Source organism: Odontomachus brunneus, unplaced genomic scaffold (assembly GCF_010583005.1).
Source record: "Odontomachus brunneus isolate Ranch 3 - 2012 unplaced genomic scaffold, Obru_v1 Obru_scaffold_160, whole genome shotgun sequence".
In the NCBI taxonomy this organism is placed as follows: Eukaryota; Metazoa; Arthropoda; class Insecta; order Hymenoptera; family Formicidae; genus Odontomachus; species Odontomachus brunneus.
Genome location: NW_022639610.1, coordinates 795014 through 808762, shown reverse-complemented (window position 1 = coordinate 808762; position 13749 = coordinate 795014). Strand labels below are relative to the sequence as shown.

Genomic DNA, 13749 nt, shown 5'->3' with positions numbered 1-13749 from the left:
ATATATATATATATATATATATATATATATATATATATATATATATATATATATATATGTGCACACACACACACACACACACACACAAAATATATGATTCGATACGTAAGAAAGTTGCATGTTTTATTCATATGTTTATAATAGATTTATAATTATACGTATAAAAAGAAAAATCAAACGAAATGCCAGGAATGTTTGAATGACATTGAATGATCGACGTATGACGTGAATTGGAGTTCCATATTCAAATGTCCAAACCACATAATACTAGCCCCATACAAGTATTATTTCTTTAAAATCACGCAAGGGTTACTTGTGTATTCTTCATGATAAATTTTGATCAAAGTTTTCATTTGATTGGTGTAATATAATAATAATTTATAAATAATTTCGTTGCCTCGTATCTCAGAAGCCCAGAGAAGGAAGCCGCTCTTGCCACGATGATATTCTCGCATCTCTATTATCTATTCTAACGAGATTTGCATCTCGCGCGCGATGCAATAATCCTTCATCTCGCGTCACTGTGCGAAAATTTGTGTCGGTAAAAACGGGAAGGTGTTGTAGACATACACGGGTCGATTGAATGCGAAGGAATTCGCAATCGCCAGAGCCGGATTCGAATCGAAATCGCTCTCGGTTTGTTCGCCCGGCACTGTCGTTGGCTCCCTGTTGCGAGGCGTCGTCGTGGTTTTTACGGTGGTCGCGACGGTCCGCGGTCGCTGCGTGGTCGTGGTGGTGAATAACGGGACGCTTTGGGTAGTCGCGGTATCCGGAGGTTCGTAGCTTTGTAATCCCGGGGTTCCGTAATACGCATGCAATCGATTGTTATTGGGATTAAACTGCTGGCCATTAGGACGCCACCCCCTGGGCTTATATCCCGATAAATCTGACGTCGCCGCCAGTCCGATATAAAGGAGAACGAGGATGAGCTGAAAAAAAAGAAAAAAAAAAAAAATACATAGTCGGTTTATAAACCTGCGAGGCGATGCGCGCTCGAGCGGGCCCGCGGAGTTATACCCGTTCATTCGTTCATTCGTTTATCGAGTAGCCGAGCTCATTCGTGGTATATCGAAAATTGCAGTATACGCTCCTATTCGTTTTTTTTCCCCCTTTATTTTATACTCACGACGCGTAATCTTGATTTGTCCTGGAATATATTCGAATCCTGAGCAAACGAAGGAACGAAACATTAGTTCTCATTTAATTAGAACGGAATAGCACTTTGAAGCGTTTCACTCTGACGGACGTTTAATGTCACAAGAATTAAGAAGTCGTAGGAAACGTAACGGTTGGTCGGATTCATGTCTGAGAAAAAAAGTCGAGTTCACAGATATCGTAAATGGAAGTTCGTCGCGAAAAACGAAGAAGTTCGCAGAACGCTCCGTACGAGACAATTAATTATATCGAGCGTCGTATCTCTCGTTCTAACGACGGATTAACACTCTCGCGGACTACACTTCGTGACTGCTACACTTGGCTGCTGCAATTCTCCGGTAATGGTGTGTTGTTCGCACACGCAGTGCTTGTGAACTCATCGGAGTGTCAAATCCGTCGTCGGTGAGAGTCGGTCAGTCTTCTCAATAGAGCGAAGCGCGCACGTTCAATATTTTTTTCTTTTTACAGAGAGAGAGAGAGAGAGAGAGAGAGAGAGAGAGAGAGAGCGAATGGAATATTCTTTTACCGTCTCCCTCATTTTTGTTCGATGTAATCCACTGTTAAGCTCGCACCGAAAAATTTCGGACTGGCCTTTGCCCAAGTGTCCGTTCTGTCTTTATATGCGAAGCGACGTGCGCGGGATCGGGCGCCTAGGCTGTGTGAATACGAAACAAGGCAAAGACGAAAACGATTTCGTTTTGTTGCTCACCGTTTCGTAATACGGCGGACCCATATTACGTGTTAAGAATAGTTTTGTCCGGCGCGAATTGACGCCTGTCGCTATGTTTTAGATGCACGTCGGCTTTGTATCGAGCACGCGGTCCGATCGCTTCCGTTTGACTCGGGGAAACGGAACGAGAGATATAAAAATTGCACCACACGATCGAACGCGATCGTCGGCTCGTGTGTTTCTGTAGTCCCCGTGATCTTCATATTCGAGTTCCCACAATGCTTGTTCTGTAAACAGGCAGTGATAATACGGGTGTAACGTTACCGCAGTAATAGCGGAATACATTTTGCGGTGCGTTTCTGGCGTTGCATAGCAAATTAGCGATTTGGCCGTCGATAAACGTTTCGTTGAAATTAACAAGTGAGTAAAACAGTGAGTAAAATAGTTTTCTGAAACATGAAATATTCAGATTTAAATGTAGAATAAATTATCGCGCTTCTTCTGACTGCGTCTAGAGCGAAGTTGTCCAATATGCGAGCGACCTTCTCGCTGCTTGTCTTCTTTTTGGCGTAAGAAAGTGAGTTTGTCGCTTGTGAGTGCATGTTAAACAGTTCGTATCTAAAGCTCATGAGAGACTGGAATTTAAATTAAGCCGCGCCGCCAAATTGTTTTGGACATTAGCGATCGGGACTGTAAGGACAATAATAAAACGGAGCGCACGCCGTTCATTGCCGTACGCCGAAGCGACACCTTTCATAATCGCCTTTTCGTTATTGGCTATTTTAAACGAGTGGAAACATATCCATGTAATATGTAATAGCAGCTTTTGCAATGTCTTGCGTGAATTAAGGACGTGTACGGAATTTAAGATCGCGTGCGACCGTAATGCATACCCTATGAATTCTCGCGAGTTCGGTAGACGTCGTTCGCTCGCTTGTACGAATATTCGGTCGATGTAATCCAGAAACGTGGTGTGCGAGCTAATCGCCGGATTGACAGTGAAGTTGAGTGACAATGCTAATTAGAATTCTGGCTGTCCTATATTTAGAACTTGCCGACCGTCATCTGCCATCGATCTCACATCGTATAACACCTCGCGATGCGACATTTGTTCGCGAGATTCATTCGCCCGTCAGAAAGTTTTCTGTTCCTGAAATTACCTTATTTGTAGTTATCTTTTTTATTCATCTGATCTTTTATGATTTATCTTAATAAATTACGCTCTAAAGTGCAATCAGCAAGTATTCTTCACTGAAATGTTGTAACTGGCGGTTCAATTACAAAGTGAGTTGAAGCGATAAAGTGGGACTGCTTCCATTGAAAATTAGTGAGTATTCACTGATTATCGGTGAAGTATTCATTTTACTGATTCAATCAGAAACACTTACTGATTCACTTTAAGAGAGAGTAGATACATTTCTTATACAGATTTCTTATACACAGATGATTGTCTTTTTTACTGTGCAAAATTTTAACGACGAACCCTTCGACGAATTTCGAGTCGATTCTTTTCTTTCGCGATTCAATTTTTGTGAAAGGTCAATAGTATTGATTCTCTTCATTTCTTTTTTTGATGAGATAGACGTCTGTGCATAAAAGATGTTTGCTCGCACTTGCCTGTAAACATCTATCAAGTAAAGAAGTGGTTCTATTTGAGAAATCTTTCTGTTGGACTTACTGAACTATGTTCGCTCGAACGAGAAAGATAAATGGAAAAGGCGGCTGCAGTTTGCGCTATCACGCGGTTCGAAATCGAGATAACAACGCTGTCGCAGACAGACGGCACGAGTGTCGGTTTGATCGAAAGCATGCGATATAATAGTCCGCGTCGAGAACTTTTGTCCTTTGATTGAGTATATCAAGTATTCCGGTCGAGTAACAAGTGGTGGACGCGTCCGTCATGTCACGCGTCAAATGCAGCGTATTATGCAGCGTTCATTTCCATGGCTTTGTGTTATCTAAAAACAACGGCGAGGTGTCCTCCCCGTCGATAAAAGTTCCGCGCCGGCACTCGAAATGGCTTCTCCTATTCAACGATGTGCGCGTGGAATCGATACGGCGGAATTTTCGCGTCTCTACGACGAGCTGAATATTTGAGAGTCGTTATCGAGATGAAATTTTTCAGGAAATGTAAAATAAAAGATTAATAAAAATGTAAAGTATATGGGTATTTAGCGGAAAGAGAGAGGGATATAAATGAATAGAAAAGAAAGAGAAAGAGAGAGAGAGAGAGAGAGAGAGAGAGAGAGAGAGAGAGGGGAGAAAAAGAGAGAGAGAGAAAGCGAGAAACAGAAGGAGGGAAAGGGAAAGTGGATTTTAATGGAAAAAGGTATCGTTTTTGATTGCTTTTTCAATGAAAAAAAGTATCTAATATTAAATGATAAATGTAACATTTATTTTTTCATCGCATGCAATTTCGATAGAAGGCTTTTGGACTTTAAACGATTGAAGTTTCAACTTTCATGCAAATATCAGATATCGGGATTTACGTAACGTTTACTGATCTTTTATTTTTATCTACATTTTTTTATATGTATATCGTTTAAAAATGTATTTTGAAATTCTTTATTGAAACAAATTTGTTCCATCAATTTATATTCGAATATTGTTTATATTTTTTATTTTTATATAACGTGATGCGCAGTCAATATTTTTCAAAAATATCACTTTAAAAACAAGATTTAGTCATATTATATATCAAAAAGCTATATAAATTATATAAGTTATTGAAGAGTATAATGCGTTCTATTTTTCTGTCTGAAACTGTCGAATTAAATATTTATCGTATACAATATATAAATTAAAGTCAAAATGCACGTTTTGTGTAAGCTTTAGAAAAATTTCTTAACTATCTAATATTTGAGAAAAAAATATATATAAAGGTTTAAGTTCAATACGAAATTTTTAATGTTTGTTCGTTCCTTTATTTTAAAAACTAGATGGTAAAATCTTTTCTCTACCATATTGCAAAGTTAATCTCGTTGGAGTAATCTCATTCTATTTTACGGTAGAGGCAATATCAATGTACGCCGCGTTACCTGTTGGTAAGAGTTTGTTTTGTGAAAAAATTTAATACATTCATGATTTCGTAAAAAGTGAAGCGTGGCTTTTATTTGGCTTCATGTATAATGGCAGATAAATTTTTTATACAATTGTAGATATATATCGCTTAGATTACACAAGTTTGTGACCAAAGTTGACACGTTATGAAGCCGAGAACATAAATTTAGAATCATGTTTGACAATTTTTTAATATATAACGATGTCAATGTTTGTCAATTAATATGTTGCAAACAAATGTATTTGCATAGAAAACACTTTGGGATTTAATTGGAATCCAGCTCGATTGTCCACAATAATTATAGCTTCTAAGTGAGAAATCTATGTAGGTTCTAGTTAGAAATGTAATGTTTTAAATATGCGAATCTAAGTGGGAAACCTAGACAGATCCCATTTGATTATTTCCAACGTTTTTTCCTGGTTTATATTTTAAATTAAAATTGAGTAAAATATATGAAATTTGCGTATTTACTCGTTACAAGAATGTATATACATACATATACTTATAAATAGTAAATACTCAGCGTTCCAAATATTTTGCCCGAGGAATTCACATAAAAAAAAAATTTTAAATGATACTATATATTTCTATTTTAGAACATAAGAAACTTTAACTTTATATTATTTTACGCTTTAACATGAAATGATGAAACAATGTAAGCCAGATAAATCATTTGTATTGTTTTTATTGCATTAATGAAACCAATACAGAAAACATTTAAAAATGTTTAAGTTTCCTTAATATTTCTATTCTAATTTTAGATAGAGAACTCATGTTTAGGACAAGAATGGGATTCTCAATTGCGTGGTATCGTGATGCGATAATCTATTTTGAGATTTAACTGGTATTTGGGAAAATACTAAAAAATTTATATGCAGGTATTAGTTTTTGGAACACCATCGATGTTGTTTTTATTGATCATCTCGATGAATCCTTCGGATTCGGTCATTTTTTTTGCATCTTGTCGTCTTTGTTCTTTTTTTAGCAAGACATTGAATATAAGACCGAACAGTAAAAATATCTCGAAGCCAATAAAAACCGGTACAATACCATACATCTTTATCAATATTCCACCGATTATAGAGAAAATTATGGTGTATACTTGAACCGTTATATCCATGATTCCCATAGATATATTTTCGGGCTCCGGATAGGTGTATTCAATAGATATTTCAAATCCCAACATCGTATATCCTATCATGAAAAATCTATAATAAACATCAGGAAGATTAAAATGAGATCTAATGTTATTTTTTTAGATATTATATAATAATAGAAATTGTATATAATATACAAAAAGTGAATGGTGTGTTAAGTAAAATGTAATTGAAATTCATGCCGAAAAATAATATGTCTTTTAGATTATAATAATTTTTCTAAAGGATATATGTTGCATAAATGCAATAATATCGATACATTACCCCATTACACACGTTGAGACATATAACATCCATTTCATCTGAAGAATGATAGATATCAGGTATAACATCATAAAAAGAACAATGGATAAGTTTGCAATTATGCTGAGTTCTCTGCAAGTATAAATTTTGCATACGTTAAATCGCTAATTTATGATTTGCGGTGGCTACTTTTAAAGAAAACGCAAGTTGCGAAAAAATAGTAAACGTCTTCCTTACTTATATTTAGGCATTTTATCAAGTATGATACCGATAGTAATGCCACCAATAGCACCGAAAGCACATACACATATGCCAAGTATGCCTGCAATTTGTGCTGCATTCTAGAACGTGAGCATGGTATATCTTTTGATTCCAGATACATATAAAAATGTACGAAAATATTCTCAGATGTTGCTTATATAAATATAAATATTATAATCTCGAGTTTTCTTCTCCCTGCATTTAGTTTGCTTGTATTGAAAATTCATTTGTTTACCTCGAAATACTCGCGGACTGTCATATTGAAGAGTGCACCCGCAGAAGCTAATATGCCTAAAACTACACCGCAGATATTACAGTGCAAGATGAATTTCCTATTTCTGAAGAGTCTCTTTATCGTCTCAATGAATTTGTCATTTCTCTTTCCCCGACTTATTTTTTGCAATGCTCGCGTCTCGGACGGTGGTAGTTTCGGTTCGTGCTGAAATACTGTTGTAAAAACACATTGAGAAGATTAAAACGCGATAATCTCTCCTGGGAAGAAAGAGCGATCTTTAATTAATTAGTTCATTCTCTTGCGGTCGCTTGATGAAAATAAAACATAAATCGAAAAAGAAACTGGTATTAAGTGGATTATCAGTTGTATCGGAAAATCTAGCTAACGTTGAAAATTTGATAGATATTTGAAGAAAAATGAGATCGACACACATTATCGAGTCTTTTCCTTCCTTAGTGAATTAAAAGCTTCGTCATATTGGACGCATTTAGGTAAAATCGTATTTGCACATACGAGATATTCTCTGAACGGCTTTTTAATTAATGTTTATAAAGTATTACATCAGCTTGATAATGCCGTTTTAAATGTGATGTTCAATTCTGAATTACTGTCGTAAGACGTGCATAACATATTATGTCAATGAGTAAATCGTGTGTTAATTTTTATATTAATACATTCAAATACGTGACCACGATTTCAATCGTCTTTGTTACTTTCCATTGTATCAAGAAGTAGATTGTACGCAAGATTACGAAAGAAAGAAATATTATTTATATCAGATTTAAATCTGTCTCAATCACACAACGGATAAGAATCAGATAATCGCAAGTTTAACGAATATGTAGCGTCACTTGTGACGGATTACATACTTACATATGAATACTAGAAGAAATCCAACCGTGTTAAGGATAGCTATAGTCCAAGCTAAATATAATAGATCGTTAGCGATGTCATCTAGACTTTCATGATTTTTCACTATTATGAGCGGAAAGAGAAAACTGCACATTATACCTATGTGGATACTTATATTAGCTATAGACGAAGCGGTCGCCAGTTCGTGAAATGGAAACCATTGTGTTGCTATTTTCCCCGGTATCAGCTTACTTACAGTCTAATCATGATAAAATATAATTATTATCAAGAAACATAAAGCACAAAGGAAATATAAGGAAATAATAAAGAGAAGTGAGTAGCAAGAAAAAAATATTAACCTGCGCGATTGCGACTATCGATTTACCGATGATAATAAGGTAAAACCTGTTGGGATGGACGGAGAAAATCTTTATGAAAGCACCTAACAAACTGAGACCGTTACTTACGATGAGGACCCATCGCAAATCGTATTTATTTATCAAGTATGAAATAGGGATTGCAAGTATTGTGTAAAATATCGGGCATATGGTCGTCACCCACTCAGCTATTAATGGAGACACTCCGTAGTATCTGTAAATAATATACAAAAGGGAAGACACACTGATTCTTTTGATGTGAAAAGGCTCGTAGCAGAAATCCTAAATAATATAGCGATTTTTCTCTATGAATAACGTGGTTTTATGTTTATTATATGATTTTGAAGGGAAATGTCATACCTAGCAACTATATTGCTTATGCTTCCGATTTCTGCCATTTGCGATAAAGATCCTATGCTACAGATAGAAAAAATAGCTAACATTAGCCATCTCCTCTTGTAAACTTTCAATTTTAGGGACCCAATATTAGATAGCTCGTTTTCTTCTGCTATATTTCTTGAGTTTTTTGCAATATATACTTCGCTTGTACTTTCATGCTTGTTGAACGCCATTTTTACTTTTCGGCAAGATATGTTTCATGAGTATTTTTAGAACATTCGGATAATGACGGCATACACAATCTTCTGACTATATTGCTAAAAGTGAACTTTTCGGTTTGGCAGCGAACAGTCTAGAAACTTACTCAATGTTTGCGATATTATTTACGGTATTACACACGGACTGTGTATCACGATACTCAACACATTGTCAAAGATCTTTTCGTTGGAATTACTTTACACTTCAAAATTCTTTATACTATATTCACAAATTGGTGATAATGTGAAGATAGAACACTGTAGATGGGAGATGCGATGAAACGTTACTGCATGATATCGTATAACTTAACATTCTCTTTCATAAGATAGCTTAACTTATCTTCACGAATAAATAGAATAGTTTTATTAGTGGTAATATTTTTCAGAGATTATAGTATGCCTGGTGTATCTCATATACATATTTAGTCACGATTAGATTTTTATCAAATCACAGATTGCGCGAGATCTGTGCGTGCTATACTCGTACGTATATACTCTTTGTTTTTAATAAGATTTTCGGATATAAGTCACATATATAGCATATGTCATACGTACTATACGAAAATATAATTTCATCATTGCATTTTCCCTCTAGTGCCATCAGGTTGAAGATGGCATAATTTTCACGTAAGTCACACGAGAAAATGCATTGGATCTAAACGGGATCGTGTATAAGGAGCGGAATAGGCATTTAAATCACGTGACAATGACATTTTTTTTCGAGCGAACATCACAGAGATAAGATTCACATATTCGTGTAATTTCATTGAGCTTATACACGCACGTACATATGGTAAATTCGCGACTAGCAGTTAATTCTGTTATCGAGATTTAAAGTTTGTAACACTCTCATCGCAGGAATTATTGGTTACGACCTGCACATTAAATCGATTATTCTTCTTCGTATTTCCTCAGGGTGTACCAACAGCAGAGGAATTCTTATTAATGATGTATTAAAATGTCACTGTCCACCTAAAAATAGAGACACCAATTGATTCAGTATTTTTTTTTCGTCTCCATCAATGTCGTTTCTTTGTATGTGTTTATTGTTGTACGAAAGGTTTTTTCCGATACTCCGTGTGTCTTTAAATCATACTTCCCATATTATGTTATGTTTACTTTCGATAACATTCATTATCGATTAGATGTCGATAATTACATAATAATTAATATCACTTAATCAGCGGTGATATTATACATTATATTATATTACACTATAATTACAGCAGGAAATTTAAAACGCGAGATTATATTTGCGACGCGTATACGTATTCCATACTTTGGCACATGAGGTATGTGTAGATACCATATCAATTCAGGTAGAAAATTGCCCCATGGGGAGTTAATTAGCGTCAGAGTTAAAACATTACGCACGATGGTTACGAACTGCGGCCTATTACAACGGCTTAATTGTAACATAATACGTATTTCGCTTGGGAGTTTGTTATCACGCGTGCGCGCGCGAGGCAGAGAGAGAGAGAGGGAAAGAGAGAATTGCGAGAATATCGCAATACTCACTTTCTATCGAGACACGTATGCTCTCCTATAAAAAGGTATGGAATATATCTTATTTCGTGCACGAGAAGCAAGCAACTAAATTGAACTTTATGCATTGCACAACGCGGGGCATCGAGCGATATCGGCTCCTCCCCACAGGTTCCTGTGAGGATAGATGCGCGAATAACACGCAATATGTTTTCTATTGACGTGAGAATTTTCACACGTCAGAATTTTTGTGATGGCGTAGAATCCAATATGACATATTTTTCCAACGCGGTGATTCAGATATGAAACTGTGAGTATTGTCGTGGTTGGAGTTTAATAGTTAAAGATGTAAAATTCGCGCAAAATTTCTTTCTCATAGTCGTCATATATCTCAATCTAGATTTATACACAGGTGGAATGAATATTCCAATATAATTTCTATGCGCGAGCAGGAAAAGAGGTAATCTTACGAGTTAAGCTACATATGCGATTTACTTTAGAATGAAATAAACAATAGAATGATATTCGCGCGAGGCAATATTAAAATGCGATTTTCTATGCGAGGAATACCATAAATAAATCACGGATATTATTTGTTTGAACAATTATAAATATCGGTATTAAATCATGAAAAATATTAACACGTTAACGTTTATTTTTATCATGAAATAAACTTCGACCTCTCTCTCTCTCTCTCTTTCTCTCTCTCTTTCTGTCTCGCGCTCGCGCGCGCGTGCGCTCGTTCGGCTCTTTTCGTATAATTTCACATAATTTCACGCGATATTTTCTCCTATGTACGTAACATCTCGTTGACTCCCTGGGGTAATGAGAAGTGATCGTAATACTTTGCATATATCAGAATTTTATTGGACGTTACACGTTAACAATAAAGGCGACGCAAATGTAATCCTCTCTTAATCTTACGTAAATCTACGTTTTATTACAAAATTAAACATCTCTAATGTAACTTCTTCGTTCATTAATTTCTTTTCGATTCTTTTAAATGCATTTATTAATATTTTAGTACTCGCCGTACAACGACGCGTATCAAAGAAACGGCTAAATCCGAAGGAAACGTCATACGTAGAAACATACATTCTCATTGTAAAAATATGTGATTCGTGCTCATTGCTTCCGTGTATAATTGGGTACTTCGCGTACATTTCTTTCTGTTTTTCAAAGAACTTTTTATCGCGTTACTTTTATACTTCTTGCTTTTATAAATTATCCAATTATTTGTCTTCGACGGGAGCCTCCGTAAATATATTATAAATAATCGATCGCTGTTTTGTCATTGAATTCAAGGAAATGATCGTCTGGAGCTTCATAAATGTTCCGTTAAATCTATACACATACTCTAACGGTTATTCAATTCTTATTAATGTATACAGTTTAATGTCTTACAGTTCTTGAACGCTTGAACGGAGACCGCAATTCGCGACACTAATCCGATATTAACGTAATAACGTACATATGCATACAGTGCGCGTTACAAACTATTCAATTCACCGAGCAACAGTTCATAGGGCGATGTCCCGAATATAAAAAATGGTGAAAAATCACTTTACACTCTTAGCATAAGTTATTATTACACAGACACGTTTATACAAGTTTATGTGTACGTTAGGTGGCTAGTTCGAATACATGTATATGTCGTCGATCGAACGATTTTTGCGACGTTTGGATTAGATCCGAAACCTTTCAAAATTCTCTCATCCTACGCGTTAGAGAGAGGACTAGTTTTATACATTGTTTTACACACATATTGACGAGACTAAAATATCTCTTGGGATTTACGGTTCCACGGAAGCATCGGGAGTACTAATAAGTATTAATAATTAGTCAATCCAGGCCACGCGTTATGCTAACAAGTAATTGCTCGTGTTGTTTAATTGAAGTAGATACGGTAGCAAATATTGCCCTGTGCGATGTGTTTTAGTGAAAAGGGCCAAATCGATATTACGTTTACAAGAGCACAGTCTTTTGTAAAATTGGCAGGCCAATATTGATAATATCGTGCCGATATCGGATAAATTTAGTCAATTTTTTTTTAAACTGCGCGTTCAGTCACGCGTTATTTGCATATTTGACAATGACGGTGTAATATATCATTACAAATATATACGCGATATTTGAATGCGCTGAATGAATATTTTACGCGATTGGACATCGAATGAAAGACATAATAATTCTCATGTTTCATCGTTCATTTAATATACATTCAAACGTTGCAAAGTCTAATTTTCACTTACAGAGATACGTTCATCGCGTATTGCTTCAAAGCACGCGTATATTTCGGAATTAAACCTCACATCTCTAATCCTTTCAAAAACAGTGAGGTTGAAAAAGTTATATCTTTTTAATCGGATGGAATCCGATAAGAGATACACACGGTGAACACATTTTCGTATATTTGATTTCAAAAAATTATTATTTTGTACACGTTTGTACGAACAAGTTGAAGTCATTGATTTAGTACAACCTGTACAACGTGATGCATCGAAGCGCGGAGATTTATCACGTAAGCTTTCAGTGATTTAGATTTTATCGATAAGTTTGAAGTCGAGCTTTTTATTACACAGGAGAAATTTGATGGACGACTATGCTTTTCTATAGTTTTCTAGTGCACAATATTAAAAGAAAAAAAGAATCTCTCTTCTGTTAATCGAAGTTCAAGTTATATGAATTTTTGTTAAAGTAGTTCTTCCTTTTCTTCTTCTTTTTTTTACTATGTACTTTGATAGTACTTTGACAAATTGAATGTATTCTTCTTTTTTTCGGGCTGTGATAAGTTCGTAATTTGGAACTTAGTCACAAGGCTTTATTGTGGGATATTGGAGAACTGCTAAAAAGAATGGTGTCCAATCAAATTTTCACCGCGATAAAATCGATTCTAAATTGGTCAAAGAATCCGTGAGTGAAAGGAGACACTGAGATCCCCAGAGAAACGTGTGGCAATCGGTGTGTATATCAATGAACGGTAACTCGTGGATGGTAGCAAAGGGACGCGATTGAATCGAACGGGATACACTGTGCGGCAAAAGAAAAGCGAAATCCAATGGACCGTGGAGGGACGTTGACGAATAAAAAATACGATAAGACGTATCACCACGTGGAAGCGCGAGCTTCACGCTGTCTAATTTCTCTTTTTCTCTTTTCTTCGTCTGTCTAACACTTCGTTACTGCGTACAACACAAATTATCATTAATTGGAACCAAGTCTTTTTACAAACCGTAATTTTATTACTGTAATTTTATTACAGTGCACCGATAATGCGTCTAATATACATGTTCCTTTTTATCCCGTGTGATTATGTATGTATAAAATTTCTCGAACGTTTTGCAAACGATCGAAAAGAATTAGTTTTTCAAACCAACGTTCGGTGAAACGTATTATCGTAACTGATCATTCACAACCGGTGAACGTGAATATTATTACATAACATTTATAAGGATACATTATTTACAACAAGACTCTCGATGGCTCATGGACTATGTCCGCGATTAGGCGATGGCATTCGGTCTAATCGATCTGTACACCAACAACTGCCCGTCAATCGTGTAACTTACAAATTGACAAACGCATGTAGGAAGATATATCCGAGAGTAATATATCAACAGAATATTATATATTCTAGCGTTGGGAGAGAGGTTATTA

General features: G+C 35.8%; 2 protein-coding genes across 4 annotated transcripts; both read right to left on the bottom strand.

Annotated features, from left to right (window-relative positions):
• Window positions 1-69: 69 nt before the first annotated feature.
• LOC116850925 lies at window positions 70-2408 on the bottom strand. Its single transcript, XM_032829786.1, has 2 exons — window positions 1682-2408; window positions 70-929 (listed from the first exon to the last, which is right to left on the bottom strand). Exons 1-2 carry the CDS (start codon window positions 1691-1693, stop codon window positions 519-521), a joined length of 423 nt encoding a protein of 140 aa, XP_032685677.1. The 5' UTR covers window positions 1694-2408; the 3' UTR covers window positions 70-518.
• A 3119-nt stretch (window positions 2409-5527) lies between these two features.
• Window positions 5528-13743, bottom strand: LOC116850922 (feline leukemia virus subgroup C receptor-related protein 2-like). Of its 3 annotated transcripts, XM_032829781.1 has the most exons (8): window positions 8715-13743; window positions 8372-8428; window positions 7994-8225; window positions 7656-7893; window positions 6783-6994; window positions 6524-6627; window positions 6308-6418; window positions 5528-6094 (listed from the first exon to the last, which is right to left on the bottom strand). In XM_032829781.1, the coding sequence occupies exons 2-8, from the start codon at window positions 8407-8409 to the stop codon at window positions 5755-5757; spliced, it is 1275 nt and encodes a 424-aa protein (XP_032685672.1). In that variant the 5' UTR covers window positions 8410-8428; window positions 8715-13743; the 3' UTR covers window positions 5528-5754. The 3 variants fall into 3 exon arrangements, with proteins under 3 accessions (XP_032685672.1, XP_032685670.1, XP_032685673.1); XM_032829779.1 differs by having other exon boundaries at window positions 5529-6094; window positions 8372-13743; XM_032829782.1 differs by having other exon boundaries at window positions 5911-6080; window positions 8372-13743.
• Between the last annotated feature and the right edge of the window lie 6 nt (window positions 13744-13749).